The sequence below is a fragment of the Salmo salar genome, chromosome ssa12 (assembly GCF_905237065.1).
Source record: "Salmo salar chromosome ssa12, Ssal_v3.1, whole genome shotgun sequence".
Lineage (NCBI taxonomy): Eukaryota > Metazoa > Chordata > Actinopteri > Salmoniformes > Salmonidae > Salmo > Salmo salar.
Genome location: NC_059453.1, coordinates 84,151,506 through 84,174,208, shown reverse-complemented (window position 1 = coordinate 84,174,208; position 22,703 = coordinate 84,151,506). Strand labels below are relative to the sequence as shown.

The 22,703-nt window shown below is 43.7% G+C and overlaps 1 protein-coding gene across 1 annotated transcript; it reads right to left on the bottom strand.

Annotated features, from left to right (window-relative positions):
- Positions 1 to 32: 32 nt before the first annotated feature.
- LOC106565971 (bromodomain and PHD finger-containing protein 3-like) lies at positions 33 to 21,930 on the bottom strand. The gene is given in 14 exon segments (XM_014133690.2): positions 33 to 2,837; positions 2,980 to 3,134; positions 3,618 to 3,715; positions 3,923 to 3,999; positions 4,109 to 4,178; positions 4,356 to 4,389; positions 4,392 to 4,918; positions 5,078 to 5,350; positions 5,547 to 5,859; positions 6,701 to 6,829; positions 7,020 to 7,151; positions 7,259 to 7,415; positions 7,637 to 9,206; positions 21,590 to 21,930. Coding segments are annotated over 13 exon segments (3,630 nt in total). The 5' UTR covers positions 9,106 to 9,206; positions 21,590 to 21,930; the 3' UTR covers positions 33 to 2,641.
- Between the last annotated feature and the right edge of the window lie 773 nt (positions 21,931 to 22,703).

The window sequence follows — 22,703 nt, the reverse complement described above, 5'->3', positions numbered from 1 at the left end:
TTGTCATTTTTATAAGACTGAAAACAAACAACTGTTTTAAACAATATTTATTTGAGAAAATATTGTTTGACAGATTTTAGATCTTGTGGTATAATTCAAATTACAAGATCCATAACTCCTTTGCGCCACCTAATAAACAGTCTAGTAGGCTAGTGCACTTATGCCTAGACAACTACAGGGTTTTGTGCCAACTGACCACTAGGAAACATTGATACAAAGAGCTACAAAGCTTCCTACATCTTTTTCAATATTTATTTTTTTAAATAACAGACTCAATTGTCACAATATAAATTAAAATCTAATATTTAGATTTTTTTTGCATTCCTTAAATTACTTTGTGTATTATAAACACATACATTTACATATATACAAATATGCATATGCTTCTATATATGCACATAACCAAGTTTTTTTCATTTTTTTTATCATACCTATGGCTTCAGAGCTCAATCTACAAACCATTTCAAACTAACATTGTGCTTTTCAAGTCATTGGAGGGTTTGCAAATCACATCTTGCCACTGACTGGAATCCCAAGTTATTGACCTTATTGAAGTGGTTGCAGTGACCCATTTCTTAAGTCATGACTAGACATTCAAAAGTCCTGTTCCATCAAATAGCTGCAACAAGCGCACCACCACCATTTCATATAAAAAAAAGAAAGAAATAAACCCAGAAATAGCATCAATGTGTAAAAATGTATAAGAAGCATGGCATTTCAATGACAAATCTGAATATGCTTTGAATCAAGCAAATCCCCTTTGAGGATAAAATATATACAATGACTTTCTTTGTCTTGATTCACTTTGGGCTAAAACAAAATGTATATTATTACTAGACTCATTGCAACAGAGTGGTTGTGTAAAGTACTAAAAAGTAATCACAATGAGTAATCAGATTTTATCTTAAAAAATATATATTCTAAAATCCATGTCTTTTAGGAACTCCTCCTTTCACATTTCCCCCCAATTACCAAAATTATAACATTCCCCCTAAAAAAAGGTCAGAGTCAACCAGATCATCACTCATTTAAAGAATTCTCTGTCTTCTAAAATAAGTAGAAATTACCAAAGAAAATGTTGGTCTCCAAATGTTATTGGATTGTAAACATTGCAGAACCATTTTTTTGGGGGGGGGACTTCAGTTTGCAATTTTTTTTTTCTGAAAATAAAAGCTAAATACCATGGACAACATTATTGGCACCTACAAGCTAATACTTGGTTGCACAGCCTTTGGCCAAGTTGACTGCAAAAAAAACACCATAAATGAGCTTGCTGCACCTTTCTAGTGGCAATTTGGCCCATTATTCAGCTGCAGACTGCTCCAATTCTGTAAAGTTTGAGTGATGCCTTCCACCAACTGCTGTTTTCAGATCTCTCCGTAAGTTTTTGATGGGATTCAGATCTGGACTTATCGATGGCCACTCCAGAGACACCTGAAACCCCACCTCTTTAAAGAATACCTGGGATAGGATAAAGTAATCCTTCTAACCCCCCCCCTTAAAAGATTTAGATGCACTGTTGTAAAGTGGTTGTTCCACTGGATATCATAAGGTGAATGCACCAATTTGTAAGTCGCTCTGGATAAGAGCGTCTGCTAAATGACTTAAATGTAAATGTAAACATTCCTGTGCTTATTCTTGAACCATTCCTGGGTTCTTTTTGATGTGTGTTTGGGTTGTTGTCCTGCTGGAAGACCCGCACTCTTCAAAAGAGACCCAGTTTTTGGACAATGAGTTGAACATCGTACTCCAAAACACCTTCAAGTCCCTACGTACCAGAGCAGCAAAGCAACCCCACAGCATTATCGAACCTTCCCCCATGTTTGATTCTAGTGAGGGTGTTCTTTTCTTTGAATTCTTAATTTGGTCATTGGTAAACATAGGAAGGGCCCCACTCCTGAAAGAGACAAGAAAGCCCCATTGAACTTTTTAAAAAAACGTTTAAAAAAAAAAAAAAAGCCTGGGGTTGCTTTGCTGCCTCTGGGGTCCTTGAATGTGTACTAGACATCATCAAATCATGAGATTATTAGGTGTTTGAGTACGATGTTCAACCCAGTGTCCAAAAACTTGGTCTCTGTTGAAGGTTCTGGGTCTTCCAGCAGAACAACTCAAATACACATCAAAAAGCAGCCAGGAATGTTTCAAGAATAAAACAGTGAACTGTTCTGGAGTGGCCAGTGATAAGTCCAGAACTGACTCCCATCAAAAACCTATGGCGAGATCGACACCACTCAAACATTGAAGAATTGGAGCAGTCTGCAGCTGAAGAGTAGGACAAATTGCCAGTAGAACGGTGCAGCAAGCTAATTATTTTTCAGTTAACTTAGCCAAAGGCTGGGCAACAAAGTATTAGCTCCTGCCAATGTTGTCCGTTCCATTTGCTTTTATTTTCTAAAACTTAAGTTTCCCCATAGCAAAATGGTGTACAGCAATGTTGACAATCCAATAGGAACATTATTTGAGAAGAAAGTTAATTATTTAAGAAAACTGTATATTGAACAACTCAAATTCCATGTCCACCTTCTAGTAAATGAATGAAGAAATTGTTATTTTCTCACTGAAGATTTTTGTTATTGGTGAGGGTTTGAGCAGTCCTAGCCAGACAGTTTGCAGTGGATTTGCAGACTGACAATAAAATCCTTCATATAAAATTGGAGGGGTTGAAAGTGAGGTTCCCCTTGACGTGGTTGATAACGTGGTTCAGGTGTATCATGGCACGGTTGTATGCCGTGTGTACAGACTTGCGGACGCTGGGCTTCTTGCCCTCCATCAGGCGCAGTTTGTCCACCGTGTCATCCATCCCCATTTGCAGCAACTTGTCCCGTGGCAGCCATTGCCTAAAAGGAAGAAAGAGGGTTCAAAAGAACACAAAAACATACAATAGGAGCAATCAATAGACACACACAACTACCCCAAAAAACTGCCTTAGCTAATTAATGTGAGACTAAACTTTCAGAACACTCGTCTTGAATTTCTTACCAGGTCCTCTTGGTGTCGAAGAACAGCACAAGGTAGTGCCTCTCCCCGGTCTCCTTCTGCCTCCGCTCCCCCAGTTTGAGCACGTCCCCAGGAGGCACGGGGATGGGGATGCCGTTGTGAAGAAGCCCTTCCTGAGGCATGTCTGGGTCAACAACCTGGGGAAACACATTGGCAGTTTATGTACCCTGTTAGTCTCTGTGGTACAACAATGGGCGAGTTGGTTTTGCATCGGCCGATGCCATGGTTGGGCAAGGTTGAAAACTACACCCACCTCGGGCAACGAGCCATGCAAAACCAACTCGTTGAATGACTGGTGAAGTCAGACTACATCGGGGCGGCAGGTAGCCTAGTGGTTAGAGCACTGGGCCAGTAACCGACAGGTTGCTGGGTCGACTCCCCGAGCTGACAAGGTAATAATCTGTCGTTCCCTGAACAAGGCAGTTAACCCACTGTTCCTAGGCTGTCATTGGAAATAAGAAGTTGTTCTTAACTGACTTGCCTAGTTAAATAAAAGGTTACACTTTTTTTTTTTTAAACATCTAAAAGGAGGTAACTTACATTGCTTGTGCCAACCCCCTAAAAATATTGAAAATCAGGCCAACCCTCTTATTGCAATGAATAAGTGTTCATGTTCTCACCATTGCTGGGTATGATGGATACCCACGACACTTCGCCCAGACCAGGTCCAGTGGTGTGAGCTCTGTGTCACTATCAAAGGGCAAAAGCATACTTCCCCCTGAGCACAAACACAAAGATGTGGGATGTTGAACTGGAAAAATGGAAATGGTTGAGATGGAAAAATTATTTTCTGTAATGATATTTAGAATTTTACAGGATTTACTATAATGTATAAATCTATATTTTCCAATACACGATTTAGTGGAAGTTGAAATTGGAGCTCTTTTGTCTGACCCTAAGGTCTATGGTGCCTGAACACACTCACCTGAGCCTCCATTCTGTCTCTCTGGGACTTTAGCCAGAGCTGGTTTACCACGGCTGCGTTTGGGTGGCGGGGGGACACTTCATCCATAGACAGAACAAAGGAAAAAGGTATGTTATTTCTAAACATATTCCATCTTGGAAATCAATCTACATTTCAGAGGTATCATGTGTTCAGTGGGATCCTCACCTGTGTTTTTGGTCATTGGATGCTATGTCTGAAGAGTCATCTTTGTGCTTTCCTAGACCATTTGTAAAGCCTAGTAGAATACAAATTCTGTACGTCATCATGATGAACTACCCTCTCTTCCCTTATGCAACTCACAAATAAAGGGTAAAGACATGGTTTCCTTAATAACAAGTAATAACGTATTACTCATCGCCTACAGCTTTAATGAAATGACAGAGCAAATGTAAATAACACTTTTTGTATCTACCTTCGACTTTGACAAGGGGGGGGGGGCTTGTCTCCCTCGCTGTCAGAGCTGGGCCCTCTGGACCTCAGGCGGTGGGATGACGGTGAGGAGGGAGTGGGGGGAGGGGCGGGGGGTGGAAAGGGCAGTCTCACTGGGAGGTTTTGTAATGGTGGGGGAACTGTCCAATCCATTGGTTTTACCCTCAGTGGTCCCTACATACTGTAACTGAGCTGCTCTAATCTTTGCCAGTCTCGCTCCATTTTTAGCTTTCTTGAACAGAACAGATGTCCGCCGGCCAACTCCAATCAATGGACAGGCGTTAGTGGGAGGACTGGGAGTCTGTGAAGGAGAAAACTTTTGAGAATCCTCCTTCTGTTTACACGGTGTCGCTGTCTCCTCAACTTCAGCATCATCGTCACTCTGCCCTTTTCCCCCACTCGGGGAGGATCTCTGGCGTTTGTAAGAGCGCCCTGGTGACCTTCGCCCTGCGGTCACAAGGCCCAGTACGGGTGGCTCAGGTGGGGCATCGCCTTGCAGGGGGGACGACGCTGGGCATGAAGGCTCTAGTGTTGGTGGAGAGGCATCTACAAGAAGGAAACATGCATTCACTTTGTTAGAATAATAAAATCAGAAATGCACAACAGCAAAATCATTAGCTAATTAAACTAACTCATCCATACCAGAAAGACTAGTCGAGTTGGACCACAACAAGCCCATGAACAATCCAAGTACATCCCTTTTACCTTTCCCCAGAGTAGAGGCTGATGTTAAAGGACTGTTCTCCACATTGTCCTTCTTTCCCTTTTCTTCCTCCTCTTCCTCTTTCCCGTTGTGCGACTGTGAGCGCTGTTGTTTGTGCGTGACTGTGTTGATCTCTCTACGCAGCAGCCGGATGCGTTTGGTTCGTCCTCCACTGGAGCGCATGGATGCCACCATGTCCAGCTTCTCCAGCAGGGCCTTCAGCTGCTCCTCTGTGGACAGGTGGAGCCTGTTGTCTGGATCCAGGAGAGAGTCCACTGTACAGAACACAAAGGCCATAAAAGAGAGAACAGGTAGATGAGATGAAGGATGAGAAAAATTAATTTCTGCAATGAAAAGCGCTATACAAATTCAATCAATAATAATTATTTCTTATGTGTTTTACGATTGTGAAAGGCAGATTCTTCACCGGAAGCCATTCCAAGGCCAACCCAGTTGGTGTGCTCTGCTCACCGTCCTCCCAAGTGCATTGGTAGAAGCCGTGCTTGTTGGGAGAGTCTGGGAGGTGCATGCCTGTGCTGGGGTCCAACCCGATGCTCTGCGCCTGTCTGTGGGCGTGGCGGAGGACGGCTCCTCCCACCTCTCGTAGGTGCAGGGCGGCTCGGTGGAACGCGGTCTCCTTGGAGTTGTACCTCAGGCAGTTGGACACCATGAGGTTAAAGTCCCCCTCCAGGTCGGCTGTGGAGCAGTAAGCATGGGCCTCCAGTTTGGCACGCATGCTGGATAAATCCATTGGCTTGGAGATAAACTCCAGATAGTCTGGCACCTTCAATTAAAAACATACAAATTAACAGACTGTTACAGATACAGGTAGTGTGTATCCTGTATTTGTATTTCTTTTCTCTCCTTCTCCTCCTCACAGGTGACAATCATCACTCACCAATCAGTCATCAATCAGTCCCCAAACAGAAGACACCTACTCCTCTTCCCTCACCCAATCACAGCCCCTTTCCCTTGGTTTAAAAACCCCAGTCAGTTGCTCTCTCTTTAGCTCATTCTCACTCAGAGATCAATCTTTGTGTTCATTCTCTCAATCGCTCGCTGTGTCCCCTCTCTCGCTGTGTTGATCTCTTTTGTTTTTGCAACTACATGTCACATTTGTCCGGTAATCCTGTGAGTATTGTTTTGTTGTTTGACTGTTTGTTTGGTGGGAAAAGGGGGTACCAAGACAAGTCGCCCATGGGCATACATTACCCGTAGGAATACTGTGTCTAAGTACCCTAGTTAGAACTGGGCAGACCACCCACTGTATTTTTGGTTAGTTAGCTAGCTGTTGTGGAAATAGGCTAGTCTAGTTTAGGGGTGTTTTTGGATTATTGTTTCTTTTCTTGGGTCCAGCTCAGCCCCTTTTCTCACATCTCTTTACCGTGTGTTTAAAATAAACCTTTTGAGTTTGACGGTAGATTTCAGTTGTCTGTGGTTTTTGGTTCTCACTGTTCTTTTCACTTATTTACATGATTTATGTTACGGGTCTCGTATCCATCCCCCCCCCCCCTAGACCGCTGGGCCAAAGGGATTCGTAACACAGACTATTCAAGAAAAGGAGACAACTGCAGTACTACTTTGTGAATTTTAAATCAATGCAAAAAGTGACCCATTTATCTAACCTCTGCTAGATTGACAGGCTGAGAGAAAATCTGTGCCGTGTCCTTCTCCTGAAGCTGGTCCAGGGTGGAGCGCAGCAGTATTAACGCAGGGGTCAACTTCAGCTCCAGAGCAGCCTGTTGAAGTTTCATCTGGAGGGAGAGAAAGAGAGAGGGGGAGAGAAAGAGGGAATATGAAAGGGTGCAGAGTCATTTAAGGAAAGACATAAGAACGATACAGTGATTGTGAAAGTTAATATTTTCATACGGTATATGCAGATGGTAACTCATGATTATATAATATGTTGACATTTTACACGGTGTCCTCTGACTGAAACAGTACCTGCTCTCTCTTTAGTCTCTCTCTCTTGCGGACGAGTTCCACCAGGAGCCGGGCTCTCTCCAGGTCCTGCCGCAACTTCTGCCAGTACCGTAGCTCCTCCCTCGCCGCACAAAGCTTCTCATCTGGTTCCCTCTGAACACATGCACACACACATTCAGCTTCACAATTTCTATTTCACCATCAACATGAGATCTATAATTGACTTTAGGTCTTTCTCTCCCTTCCTGTATCTTCCTGACCTGCTCAGCAGTCTTGTGAGCCTGCAGATGCGAGTGCAGGCGCCGGATAAGAGGCATGCCGTTTCGGGACTGACGTTTCAGCAGCCAGTAGTTGTGAAGCCTCTGCATGAACTGGTTCTTCCTCTGGACAGCAACCCCAATGCAAATCTTATTCAGCCTGTTTACGACATAGCAATAACTGTTAATGATACATTGGCATCCTTCCACTGTATAGGTGGTGTATTAATAGTATAAGGCAGCTGTACTGTTACATTAAGCATGCTAAATAAATACACATGCGCTTTCTACACTGGAGATTACTACAAGCAAATATAGTTATAAGGAAAACTACTGCTACTGGGAGTGGTGTGTTAGGAGAAGGGTTGTCTGAGGTCAGACCTGTGAGAGGGGATTTGAGGCACCAGCAGCACAGGCACAGCAGAGCGACGGGTCGTCTGACCAGCTAGGCTCTTCTTTCCTTTCTTCTTCTTCTGGCCTTTGGGAGTCTTTTTACTGGGCGGTGCCGGGGGGCTCTGAGTGTATGACCTTTGACCCCTGTTCCCCCTGCCTCCCACCAGCCTTCCCTCCACAGCCTCATCACCTGACCCATCTCGCCGTGACCCGACTGGGGAGTGATTCTCACAGAAGGCAGTCTTCTTCACAGAGAAGGTGGTTCCGTTGACCCCTGTCTCCCGGACCGGGTCGATCTTCATGAAGAGGCCAGCCTTCTGGGCACAGCTGACATGGAAGGCCCGGTAACAGTTGGCCTTGTGGCACTGGATGGACGCGCCCCGGCCTTTCTGCTTGCACAGGTAGCAGGTGAGCTTCCAGCGGGCTGAGGGGATGTTCTTCACCCCCTCCACTGGCTCCAGGAATACCATGTTGGCAAAGCACACCTCTGGGATCCATATGGCACAGACAACGTGGGCCCAGCGTCCATCACTAGTCTGTTTGAAGGCACCTCCCCGGTTGGGGCAGAGCACACAGTCCACGGGGCGCGAGGGGGACTGCAGACAGCAGCGGCACAGCCACTGGCCCTCAGGGATGTAGGGCACACCGTAACACTCCTGGTGGACGGCCAGGTTGCAGATGTCACAGAACAGGATGACGTTGCTGTTGAGACACTCGTCGTCCAGGCAGACGCAGCAGAAGGCGTCCTCATCTATGGCACTCTGGGACAGAGCCTGGCTCCGTGACTCCAGGATGGACTCCCTTTCCAGACGGTCGATCAGCAGCTCAAAGGTGTCCGGGGAGACGGACGCGTGGCCATCAGATACCCTCTTCTGGTTGACCATCTCCAGCCAGGCCAGGTCCTCCTCGTCCATGTCGTACTCTGCTTCACAGTCCTGCTCCTCCCCTGACTTCTCTACGAAACGGTAGTAGGCCACAGGTAGGGGAGGTGTGTCTAAAGGACACGGGCAGTCAAGCACGCGGAAGGTTGGCTCGGGGAGAGGGCTTTGGTGAGAAGGGTGTTGGGAGGAATTGGTGTGGCTTTGAGTGTGCTGCTGACTGCCAGAATGTCGGCTCTGGTGAGATGAGGTTTTGCTTTCCCTCCTGCGGCCCTTTGGGTTGGGAGGTTTGCGCCCTGGTCTGGCTCTGCTCTGGGTTTGTTCGCTGTTCTCTTTGTTACTGTTGCACTCAACAATGTCCTGAGCCATCATCTCATCCTCTGTGATGACTGGCAGAGGGTCGGTGATGCTGATCCTGTGAAGCCTTCCATCCAGGTCCACCTCCACCATCTTCTGGGCCTGAGCATACGTCAAAGTTTCTCTAGATGGAGATAGCTGCAGTCTATAGGGGGAAGGTGGCCGCAGCTGAACACTGGAGTCCCTGCCCCTACCCCTCCCCCTCCCTCTACCCCTGCCCATCTCAAGGCCAACTACTCCTGGCCTGCATCCCCTCCTCCGCAGCCTCCTCATGGGGGTTTGCACTAGCTTCCTAGATTGGAGAGGGCGAGGAGGACGGAGTTCTGCAAAAGAAGGAAAGAAAAAACCTAATCTGCTAAATTCAGAATTTCACAATAAGTCAAGAGGAACTAATTAGAAGATATCATTCATGACATTTCAAATGTAGGCTGATTACATACCACATTAGGAGTTGACAGATAAGGAAAACCCACCAGAGTAAATTTGAAACAGTCAAACACCAACATACTATAGCTAATCCACTGTCCAGTGCCAGCCAATGATAGTTAGAAAATATATCTTCAGTGCATTCGGAAAGCATTCAGACCCCTTTACTTTTTCCACGTTACAGCCTTACTCTAAAATGTATTAAATTAATTGTTGTCCTCATCAAATCTACACACAAAAACCAGTTTAGACATTTTTGAAAATCTATTAAAAACAGAACTACCTTATTTACACAAGTATTCAGACCCTTTGCTATGAGAGTCGAAATTGAGCTCAGGTGCATCCTGTTTCCATTGATCATCCTTCAGTCCACCTGTGGTAAATTAAATTGATTGGACATTTGGAAAGGCACACACCTGTGTATATAAAAAGTCCCACAGTTGACAGTGCACGTCAGAGCAAAAACCAAGCCATGAGGTCAAAGGAATTGTTTGTAGAGCTTCAAAACAGGATTGTTGTGGCACAGATCTGGGGAAGGGTACCAAAGCATTTCTGCAGCATTGAAGGTCCCCAAGAACACAGTGGCCACCATCATTCTTGGAGGCTAGAGGTCGACCGATTAATTAGGGTCGATTTCATGTTTTCATTACAAATCGGTATTTTTGGCCACCGATATGACGATTTTTAGGGGTATTTTTTTTGTAATTATTATTTAAAAAAAATTTACACCTTTATTTAACTAGGCAAGTCAGATTAAGAACACATTCTTATTTTCAATGACGGCCTAGGAATGGGGGTTAACTGCCTTGTTCAGGGGGGATTCGGGGATTCATTTTTGCAACCTTCCAGTTATAATTCCAACGCTAAAACCACCTGCCTTACATTGCACTCCACGAGGAGCCTGCATGGCAGGCTGACTACCTGTTACGCGAGGGCAGCAAGAAGCCAAGGTAAGTTGCTAGCTAGCATTAAAAACTTATCTTATCTTATAAAAAACTATCAATCTTAACAATCACTAGTTAACTTTTTTTTTTTTTAACTACACATGGTTGATGATATTACTAGTTTAACTAACGTGTCCTGCGTTGCATATAATCGATGCGGTGCCTGTTAATTTATCATTGAATCATAGCCTACTTCACCAAACGGTGTTGATTTAACAAGCGCATTTGCGAAAAAAAGCACTGTCGTTGCACCAATGTACCTAACCATAAACATCAATGCCTTTCTTTAAAATCAATAAACAAGTATATATTTTTAAACCTGCATATTTAGTTAATATTGCCTGCTAACATGAAATTGTGTCACATCTCTAGCGTTCATTGCACGCAGAGTCAGGGTATATGCAACAGTTTGGGCCGCCTGGCTCGTTGCGAACTAATTTGCCAGAATTTTCCGTAATTATGACATAACATTGAATGTTGGGCAATGTAACAGGAATATTTAGACTTAGGGATGTCACCCGGTTCCGTATTTCACTGACAGGAAAAACGTTTTGTTTTCGAGATGATAGTTTCCGGATTCAACCATATTAATGACCTAAGGCTCGTATTTTTGTGTCATTATGTTATAATTAAGTCTATGATTTGATAGAGCAGTCTGACTGAGCGACGGTAGGCAGCAGCAGGCTTGTAAGCTTTCATTCAAAACAGCACTTTCGTGCGTTTTGCCAGCAGCCCTTCGCAATGCATTGCGCTGTTTATGACTTCAAGCCTGTCAACTCCCAAGATGAGGCTGGTGTAACCGATGTGAAATGGCTAGCTAGTTAGCGGGTGCGCGCTAATAGCGTTTCAAACGTCACTAGCTCTGAGACTTGGAGTAGTTGTTTCCCTTGCTCTGCATGGGTAACGCTGCTTTGAGGGTGGCTGTTGTCGATGTGTTCCTGGTTCAAGCCCAGGTAGAAGCGAGGAGAGGGACGGAAGCTATACTGTTACACTGGCAATACTAAAGTGCCTATAAGAACATCCAATAGTCAAAGGTATATGAAATACAAATCGTATAGAGAGAAATAGTCCTAATAACTACAACCTGGGAATATTGAAGACTCATGTTAAAAGGAACCACCAGCTTTCATATGTTCTCATCTTCTGAGCAAGGAACTTAAACGTTAGCTTTTTTACATGGCACATATTGCACTTTTACTTTCTTCTCAAACACTTCGTTTTTGCATTATTTAAACCAAATTGTACATGTTTCATTATTTATTTGAGGCTAAATTGATTTTATTGATGTATTATATTAAGTTAAAATAAGTGTTCATTCAGTATTGTTATAATTGTCATTATTACAAATAAATAAATAAATCATCTAAAAAAATAAATAAAAATCGGGCGATTTAATCGGTATCGTTTTTTTTGTTGGTCCTCCAATTATCGGTATTGAAAAATCCTAAATCGGTCGACCTCTACCCCAGGCGCTCTCTTTTGATGACTTCTGTAACTGTAATAGCCTTGGTTTCATGCATGTTAACATTAGAAGCCTTCTCCCTAAGTTTGTTTTATTCACTGCTTTAGCACACTCTGCCAACCCGGATGTCCTAGGCGTGTGTGAATCCTGGCTTAGGAAGTCTACCAAAAACTCTGAAATCTTCATCCATAACTACAACATTTTCAGTCAAGATCGAACGTCCAAAGGGGGCAGTGTTGCAATCTACTACAGAGAGAGCCTGCAGAGTTCTGTCCTACTATCCAGGTCTGTACCCAAACAATTTGAACTTCTACTTTTAAAAATCCATCTCTCTAAAAACAAGTCTCTCACCGTTGCTGCCTGCTATAGACCACCCTCTGCCCCCAGCTGTGCTCTGGACACTATATGTGAACTGATTGCCCCCCATCTATCTTCAGAGCTTGTGCTGCTAGTTGACCTAAACTGGGACATGTTTAACACCCCAGCCATCCTACAATCTAAGCTTGATGCCCTCAATCTCACACAAATTATCAATGAACCTACCAGGTACCACCCCAAAGCTGTAAACACGGGCACCCTCATAGATATCATCCTAACCAACTTGCCCTCTAAATACACCTCTGCTGTTTCCAACCAAGATCTCAGCGATCACTGCTTCATTGCCTGCAACCGTAATGGGTCAGCGGTCAAACGACCTCCACTCATCACTGTCAAACACTCCCTGAAACATTTCAGCGAGCAAGCCTTTCTAATCGACCTGGCACGGGTATCCTAGAAGGATATTGACCTCATCCCGTCAGTAGAGGATGCCTGGATATTGTTTTTCAAATGCCTTCCTCACTATCTTAAATAAGCATGCCCGATTCAAGAAATTTAGAACCAGGAACAGATATAGCCCTTGGTTATCTCCAGACCTGACTGCCCTTAACCAACACAAAAACATCCTGTGGCGTTCTGCATTAGCATCGTGATATGCAACTTTTCAGGGAAGTTAGAAACCAATATACACAGGCAGTTAGAAAAGCCAAGTCTAGCTTTTTCAAGCAGACATTTGCTTCCTGCAACAAACTCAAAAGTTCTGGGACACTGTAAAGTCCATAGAGATTAAGAACACCTCCTCCCAGCTGCCCACTGCACTGAGGATAGGAAACTCTGTCACCTCCGACAAATCCACTATAATTGAGAATTTCAATAAGCATTTTTCTACGGCTGGCCATGCTTTCCACCTGGCTACCCCTACCGCGGTCAACACCACTGCACCCCCCACAGCTACTCGCCCAAGCCTTCCCCATTTCTCCTTCTCCAAAATCCAGTCAGCTGATGTTCTGAAAGAGCTGCAAAATCTGGACCCATACAAATCAGCCGGGCTAGACAATCTGGACCCTTTCTTTCTAAAATTATCTACCGAAATTGTTGCAACCCCTATTACTAGCCTGTTCAACCTCTTTCGTGTCATCTGAGATTCCAAAAGATTGGAAAGCAGCTGCTGTCATCCCCCTCTTCAAAGGAGGGGACACTCTTGACCCAAACTGCTACAGACCTATATCTATCCTACCCTGCCTTTCTAAGGTCTTCGAAAGCCAAGTCAACAAACAGATTACCGACCATTTCGAATCCCACCGCACCTTCTCCGCTATGCAATCTGGTTTCAGAGCTGGTCACGGGTGCACCTCAGCCATGCTCAAGGTCCTAAACAATATCGTAACCGCCATCGATAAGAAACAATACCGTGCTGCCGTATTCATTGACCTGGCAAAGGCTTTCGACTCTGTCAATCACCATATCTTCATCGGCAGACTCAATAGCCTTGGTTTCTCAAACGATTGCCTCGCCTGGTTCACCAACTACTTCTCTGATAGAGTTCAACGTGTCAAATCGGATGGCCTGTTGTCCGGGCCTCTGGTAGTCTATGGGGGTGCCACAAGGTTCAATCATTTGGGCCAACTCTTTTCTCTGTATATATCAATGATGTTGCTCTTGCTGCTGGTGAGTCTCTGATCCACCTCAACGCAGACGACACCATTCTGTATACTTCTGGCCCTTCTTTGGACACTGTGTTAACAACCCTCCAGACGAGCTTCAATGCCATACAACTCTCCTTCCGTGGCCTCCAACTGCTCTTAAATACAAGTAAAACTAAATGCATGCTCTTCAACCAATCGCTGCCCGCACCTGCCCGCCCGTCCAGCATCACTACTCTGGACGTTCTGACTTAGAATATGTGGACAACTACAAATACCTAGGTGTCTGGTTAGACTGTAAGCTCTCCTTCCAGACTCACATCAAACATCTCCAATCCTAAGTTAAATCTAGAATTGGCTTCCTATTTCGCAACAAAGCATCCTTCACTCATGCTGCCAAACATACCCTCGTAAAACTGACCATCCTACCGATCCTTGACTTCGGCATTTACAAAATAGCCTTTAATACCCTACTCAATAAACTGGATGCAGTCTATCACAGTGCCATCCGTTTTGTCACCAAAGCCCCATATACTACCCACCACTGCGACCTGTACGCTCTCGTTGTCTGGCCCTCGCGTCATACTTGTCGCCAAACCCACTGGCTCCAGGTCATCTACAAGACCCTGCTAGGTAAAGTCCCCCCTTATCTCAGCTCACAGGTCACCATAGCAGCACCCACCTGTAGCACGCACTCCAGCAGGTATATCTCTCTGGTCACCCCCAAAGCCAATTCCTCTTTTGGCCGTCTCTCCTTCCAGTTCTTTGCTGCCAATGACTGGAATGAACTCCAAAAATCTCTGAAACTAGAAACACTTATCTCCCTCACTAGCTTTAAGCACCAGCTGTCAGAGCAGCTCACAGATCACTGCACCTGTACATAGCCCATCTGTATACAGCCCATCTATCTACCTCATCCCCATACTGTATTTATTTATTTATTTATTTTGCTCCTTTTGCACCCCAGTATCTCTACTTGCACATCCATCTTTTGCACATCTACCAATCCAGTGTTTAATTGCCATATTGTAATTACTTTGCCACCATGGCCTATTTATTTCCTTAATTCCCTTATTTTACCTAATTTGCACTCAGTGTATAGACTTTTTGTTTTCTTTTTTTCTACTGTATTATTGACTGTATGTTTTGGTCATTCCATGTGTAACTCTGTGTTGTATGTGTCTAACTGCTATGCTTTATCTTGGCCAGGTCGCAGTTGCAAATGAGAACTTGTTCTCAACTAGCCTACCTGGTTATATAAAGGTAAAATAAAAAAATACAGCTCAAACAGATGACGCAATCTCAATTGCACTCCACACTGCCCTTTCCCACCTGGACAAAAAGAACACCTATGTGAGAATGCTGTTCATTGATTACCGCTCAGCATTCAACACCATAGCACATTCAAAGCTCATCACTAAGCTAAGGACCCTGGGACTAAACAGCTCCCTCTGCAACTGGATCCTGGACTTCCTGACAGGTGGTAAGGGTAGACAATACATCTGCCTCTGTGATCCTCAACATGAGGTCCCCTCCTGTATTCCCTGTTCACCCACGACTGTGTGGTCAAGCACGACTCCAACACCATTATTAAGTTTGCCGACGATCACCGACAACGACGAGACAGCTTATAGGGAGGAGGTGAGAAACCTGGCAGTGTGGTCCCAGGACAACAACCTCTACCGCAACGTGAGCAAGATAAAGGAGCTGATCATAGACTACAGGAAAAGCAAGGCTAAGCACGCTCCCATTCACATCGACTGGGCTGTAGTGGAGAGGATCCTTTGTCCACCAACAATCATGGTCCAAACACACCAAGACAGTCATGAAGAGGGCACAACAATGCCTTTTCTCCCTCAGGAGACTAAAAATATATGGCATGGGTCCTCTGATCCTCAAAAAGTTCTACAGCTGCACCACCGAGAGCATCCTGACTGGTTGCATCACAGCCTGGTATGGCAACTGCTCGGCATCTGACCGTAAGCTACAGAGGGTAGTGTGTATGGCCCATCACTGGGGCCAAGTTTCCTGCCATCCAGAACCTTTATACCAGGCAGTGTCAGAGGAAGACCCTAAAAATTGTCAAAGACTCCAGCCACCCAAGTCAGACTTCGCTCTGCTACAACACGGCAAGTAGAACCGGAGCGCCAAGTCTACAGTAGGTCCAAAAGGCTCCTTAACAGCTTCTACCCCCAAGTCATAAGACTGCTCAACAATGAAATAAATGGCTCCCCACACAATTTGCATTGACTATTTGCATCTTTTTTTTTTTTTTACACTGCTGCTACTCACTGTTTATCATCTATGCATAGTCACTTTACCCCTACCTACATGTACAGTACCAGTCAAAAGTTGACACACCTACTCATTCAAGCGTTTTTCTTTATTTTTACTATTTTCTACATTGTAGAATAATAGTGAAGAAATCAAAACTATGAAATAACACATGGAATCATGTAGTAACCAAAAGTGTTAAACAAATCAAAATATATTTTAGATACTTCAAAGTAGCCACCCTATGCCTTGATGACAGCATTACACACTCTTGGCATTCTCTGGAATCACCTGGAATTCTTTTCCAACAGTCTTGAAGGAGTTCCCACATATGCTGAGCACTTGCTGGCTGCATTTCCTTCACTCTGCAGTCAAACTCATCCCAAACCATCTCAACTGGCTTGTGCTCGGGTGATTGGAGGCCAGGTTATCTGATGGAGCACTCCATCACTCTCATTCTTGGTCAAATAGCCCTTACACAGCTTGGAGGCATGTGGGGTCATTGTTCTGTTGAAAAACAAATGATAGCGCAAACCAGATGGGATGGCATATCGCTGCAGAATGCTGTGGTAGTCATGCTGATTAAGTGTGCCTTGAATTCTAAATAAATCACTGACAGTGTCACCAGCAAAGCACCCCCACATCTCTTCCTCCATGCTTCACGGTGGGAACCACACAGAGATCATCCATTCACTTACTCTGCGTCTCACAAAGACACGGCAGTTGGAACCAAAAATCTCAAATTTGGACTCAGACATTTTTACATTTACATTTTAGCAGACGCTCTTATCCAGAGCGACTTACAGTAGTGAATGCATACATTTGTTCTCTGTACTGGTCCCCCATGGGAATCGAACCCGCAACCCTGGCGTTGCAAACACCATGCTCTACCAACTGAGCTACACGGGACTAAGGACACATTTCCACCGGTCTAGAGTCCATTGCGCATGTTTCTTGGCCCAAGCAAGTCTTTTATTGGTGTCCTTTAGTAGTGGTTTCTTTGCAGCAATTCGACCATAAAGGCCTGATTCGCGCAGTCTCCTCTGAACAGTTGATGTTAAGATGTGTCTGTTACTTGAACTCTGAAGCATTTATTTGGGCTGCAATTTCTGAGGCTGGTAACTAATGAACTTAACCTCTGCAGCAGAAGTGAATCTGGGTCTTCCTTTCCTGTGGCGGTGCTCATGAGCCAGTTTCATCATAGCACTTGAAGAAACTTTCAAAGTTCTTCATTTTCTGGATTGACTGACCTTAATGTCTTAAAGTAATGATGGCCTGTCATTTCTCTTTTCTTATTTGAGCTGTTCTTGCCATAAATATGGACTTGGTCTTTTACCAAATCTTCTGTATTTAAAAAAATAAATAAATAGGTATTTCACCTTTACCTTGTTAAATAGGCAAGTTGAGAACAAGTTCTCATTTACAACTGTGACCTGGCCAAGATAAAGCAAAGCAGTACAACAAAAACAGAGTTACACATGTGATAAACAAACGTACAGTCAATAACACAATAGAAAAATCTGTATAGAGTGTGTGCAAATGAAGTAAGGAGGTAAGGCAATATATATATGCCAATAGTGGTGAAGTAATTACAATTTAGCAATTTATACTGGAGTGATATACAGTTGAAGTTGAAAGTTTACATATACCTTAGCCAAATACATTTAAACTCAGTCTTTCACAATTCCTGGCATTTAATCCTAGTAAAAAGTTCCTGTCTTAGGTCAGTTAGGATCACCACCTCATTTTAAGAATGTGAAATGTCAGAATAATAGCAGTGAGAATGATTTATTTCAGCTTTTACTTCTTTCATTACATTCCCAGTGGGTCAGAAGTTTACATGCACTCAATTAGTATTTGGTAGCATTGCCGTTAAACTTGGGTCAAACATTTCGGGTAGCCATCCACAAGCTTCCCACAATAAGTTGGGTGAATTTTGGCCCATTCCTCCAGACAGAGCTGGCGTAACCGAGTCAGGTTTGTAGGCCTCCTTACTCGCACACACTTTTTCAGTTCTGCCCACACATTTTCTACAGGATTGAGGTCAGGGCTTTGTGAGGGCCACTCCAATACCTTGACTTTGTTGTCCTTAAGCCATTTTGCCACAACTTTGGAAGTATGCTTGGGGTCAATGTCCATTTGGAAGACCCATTTGCAACCAAGCTTTAACTTCCTGACTGATGTCTTGAGATGTTGCTTCAATATATCCACATAATTTTCCTGTCTCATGATGCCATCTATTTTGTGAAGTGCACCAGTCCCTCCTGCAGCAAAGCACCCCCACAACTTGATGCTGCCACCCCTGTGGTTCACGGTTGGGATGGTATTCTTCGGCTTGCAAGCCTCCCCCTTTTTCCTCCTAACATAAATGGGCCAAACAGTTCTATTTGTGTTTCATCAGACCAGAGGACATTTCTCCAAAAAGTATGATCTTTGTCCCCATGTGCAGTTGCAAACCGTAGTGGTTTTTTTATGGCGGTTTTGGAGCAGTGGCTTCTTCCTTGCTGAGCGGCCTTTCAGGTTATGTCGATATAGGACTCATTTTACTGTGGATATAGATACATTTGTACCTGTTTCCTCTGGGATTGATTTGCACTTTTCGCACCAAAGTACGTTCATCTCTAGGAGACAGAACGCATCTCCTTCCTGAGCGGTATGACGGCTACGTGGTCCAATGGTGTTTATACTTGCGTACTGTTGTTTGTACAGATGAACGTGGTACCTTCAGGCGGTTGAAAATTACTCCCAAGGATGAACCAGACTTGTGGAAGTCTACAATTTTGTTTCTGAGGTCTTGGCTGATTTATTTAGATGTTCCCATGATGTCAAGCAAAGAGGCACTCTTCAAGCAAAGAGGCCTTGAAATACATCCACAGGTACACCTCCAATTGACTCATGATGTCAATTAGCCTATCAGAAGCTTCTAAAGCCATGACATCATTTTCTGGAATTTTCCAAGCTGTTTAAAGGCACAGTCAACTTAATATATTTAAACTTCTGACCCACTGAAATTGTGATTAAGTGAAATAATCTGTCTGTAAACAATTGTTGGAAAAATCACTTGTGTCATGAACAAAGTAGATGTCCTAACCGACATGCCAAAAATATAGTTTGTTAACAACAACTTTGTGGAGTGGTTGAAAAACGAGCTTTAATGACTCCAACCTAAATGTATTTAAACTTCTGACTTCAACTGTATGTGCAGATGAGGATGTGCAAGTAGAAATACTGGTGTGGAAAAGAGCAGAAAAACAAAAACAAATATGGGGATGAGGCAGGTAGTTGGTTGGATGGGCTATTTACAGATTCGCTGCAACTGTACAGAGCCATCGGTAAGCTGCTCTGACAGCTGACGCTTAAAGTTAGTGAGGGAGATATGAGTCTCTAGCTCCAGTCATTTTTGCAATTCGTTCCAGTCATTGGCAGCAGAGAACTGGAAGGAAAGGCGGCCAAAGGAGGTGTTGGCTTTGGGGATGACCAGTGATATGTACCTTGAGCGCGTGCTACGGGTGGGTTTTGCTACGGTGACAATTGAGCTGAGATAAGGCGGTGCTTTACCTAGCAAAGACTTATAGATGACCTGGAGCCAGTGGGTATGGCGATGAATATGTAGCGAGGACCAGCCAACGAGAGCATACAGGTCACGTCGGTGGGTAGTACCCTGTAGCTCAGTTGGTAGAGCATGGTGTTTGCAACGCCAGGGTTGTGGGTTCGATTCCCACGGGGGCCAGCACAGGAAAAAATAAAATAAAAATTATGTATGAAATGTATGCATTCACTACTGTAAGTCGCTCTGGATAAGCGCGTCTGCTAAATGACTAAAATGTAAATATGGGGTTTGATGACAAAACAGATGGCACTGTGATAGACTGCATCCAATTTGCTGAGTAGAGTGTTGGAGGCTATTTTGTAAATGACATCGCTGAAGTCAAGGATCGGTACGGTCAGTTTTACGAGGGTATGTTTGGCAGCATGAGTGAAGGATGCTTTGTTGCAGAATAGGAAGCCGATTCTAGATTTAACTTTGGATTGGAGATGCTTAATGTGAGTCTGGAAGGAGAGTTTACAGTCTAACCAGACACCTAGGTATTTATAGTCGTCCACATATTCTAAGTCAGAACCGTCCAGAGTAGTGATGCTAGTCGGGCGGGTGCGGGCAGCGATCGGTTGAAGAGCATGCATTTCGTTTGACTAGCATTTAAGAGCAGTTGGAGGCAACGGAAGGAGTGTTGTATGGCGTTGAAGCTCGTTTGGAGGTTTGTTAACACAGCGTTCCGAGGGGCCAGATGTATACAAAGCACACCTGTTAATTGAAATGCATTCCAGGTGACTACCTCATGAAGCTGGTTGAGAGAATGCCAAGCGTGTGCAAAGCTGTCATCAAGGCAAAGGGTGGCTACTTTGAAGAATCTCAAGCACTTTTTTAGTTACAACATGATTCCATGTGTTATTTCATAGTTTTGATGTCTTCACTATTATTCTACAATGTAAAAATAAAGAAAAACCCTTGAATGAGTAGGTGTCCAATCTTTTGACTGGTACTGTACATATTGCCTCAATTACCTTGACTTTCCTGTACCAGCACATGACTCAGTACCGGTACCCCCTGTATACAGCCTCGTTATTGTTATTTTATTCAGTTACTTGTTATTTTTTTACACTTAAGTTTATTTAGTAAATATTTTCTTAACTGAATTTTTGGTTAAGTGCTTGTAAGTACACCAGCAGCAGGTCTACACGAATTGATTTGGAGGTCACTCATTTTGCCCATTCTAAAGTTCAATTAACAGTAACTGAATACCCTGATGCCCGTCTGCCTGCTTTATATTCCATGTCACGGACACGTGACTCACCGTCTGTAGGACCGAACCATTTTCGCGAATGTGGTGGTTGTACCTAATAAACTGGCCACTGAGTGTATAAATACACATCATTGGTGCCAGTCTGCAGCAAGTTTGTGCGACAAGAGAGACTCACATGAACGTGTGCATTACATTCCATTTCTGGACAAAATAGCCACACAGCAAAAAATATTAGGCCTACTGATTTTACTAGTCATCTGTAATCTCAAATAAATTATCAGTGTTTTTCTGATATGCGATTAATTAATCTAAAAGTAATTTGGTATTACACTACAAGATTTTAGAACCTGCGAACATTACACTCGAGAGTACATCTCGGCATCCAATCACGGCTCGAGACCATTGCACACGTATTTTTCTTACCAATCAACTGCTCGTATTATTTTCTATTTTTTGCTTACAGCTGAACATAAGACATAGTTGGGTTGCGGGGCGCTAAATACCAAACCGAGTATCCCGACTGTCAGCCATTTTATCCGTTCAACAACATTTGCAGTCAACACTATTATTGTGAACTGATACGCAACCGATAAAAACAATGGCAACAGCACAACCGGGGCACTATAGCCAGGTTAACACTGTGCACAACTGTACAATTGTCATGTCGGCTAGATTGCCGCAATATGTGCGTCCTCGTATGTGTACGCAGGCTACAGACCCTTCAGTATAACTCTAGGTTAGCGCAAACTAGCTTGCACATAACTAGCTCGACATGACGAACGCCACATCTTATGAAGCAAAAACAAACAAGTCAGCCAAAATGTCGGATGTGTTTACCTTGTTTAACGTGATCCTATGGTATGCGCGAGCCAGAGAAATGTAATATTATGTAGCTAATGTTGAAATACGACCGAAACGGACCTCCTAATAACAAGCTATGGCATTGCTAGCCGGTAATTTCAGGGGCGACAGCGTCATCTTCAGCACTTCAGTCCTCCATGGTGACTTCAGACAAATGCTCAAACTCGACCTGGTTATATATCTGTGATTTAGACGTTTTCAACTGGAAATACATACACTAATTGTTACATAAAATTATGTAAGATGTGTCAGGTTGATGTAGCTAGCTAGATATTCAGTCAAGATGGCTTGAAAAATACGCCCCTTTGGGGGGAAAAAAAACTAGCACAGCCAATTGTGCGTCCTATTTTTGCCGCGTACACAACGCGCATTCGATTATGATTGGCCAACACAGAAAACCCATTGCATCGAGTTGTAACGGGAGCACATATTAGCGCAAATCGTTGAGAAAAGCTCATCGACCTTTCTTGCGCGCCTTAACTTCATTATCGACGCACAACAGTATTTCACACCTGTTACGTCCAGTACAGTGCTGCTTAGAAGTTGCATTCCGTTGGGTACGGTTAAAAAAAAGGCTATGCCTGTATGCATAGCCTTTTTCTGCATAGTTACTTAACTTGTCACAATTTATTGCATATACAAACAAAATAGATATTGATTAATGAAGGGGCAACATATCTGCAGCCAAGAGTTAGACATGTAAGAGGAATAGCTCCATGCAGCTCCCTTTGCTGTTTACACTACACACATTCCCACCCCCTTTCGTTTGTCAATGGTTTTTTAAAAACCTTTTCTTTATTATTTGTTCAGGAGCCTACAGCCTTGCTCTGTAAACAGGTGTGAACCTGAGGCTGACTTCAAACCAGTCACAAGCAATTTGGCAGATTATAAGATTTTTTCTCAATTATAACAACCTGTGATACATTCCAAACATATTATTAAGTGACTTATTGAGTTTATTTTATTTTTACAGGGACAGTGCACATTAATCAACGTTTCAGTAAAAGTGCCGGTTTTAGCCAGCCGGCTAATTTTCAACCGCAGTCCCTGTAAAGGGAACAAACTCTTTGTCTGTCCCCCACCCCCCTTT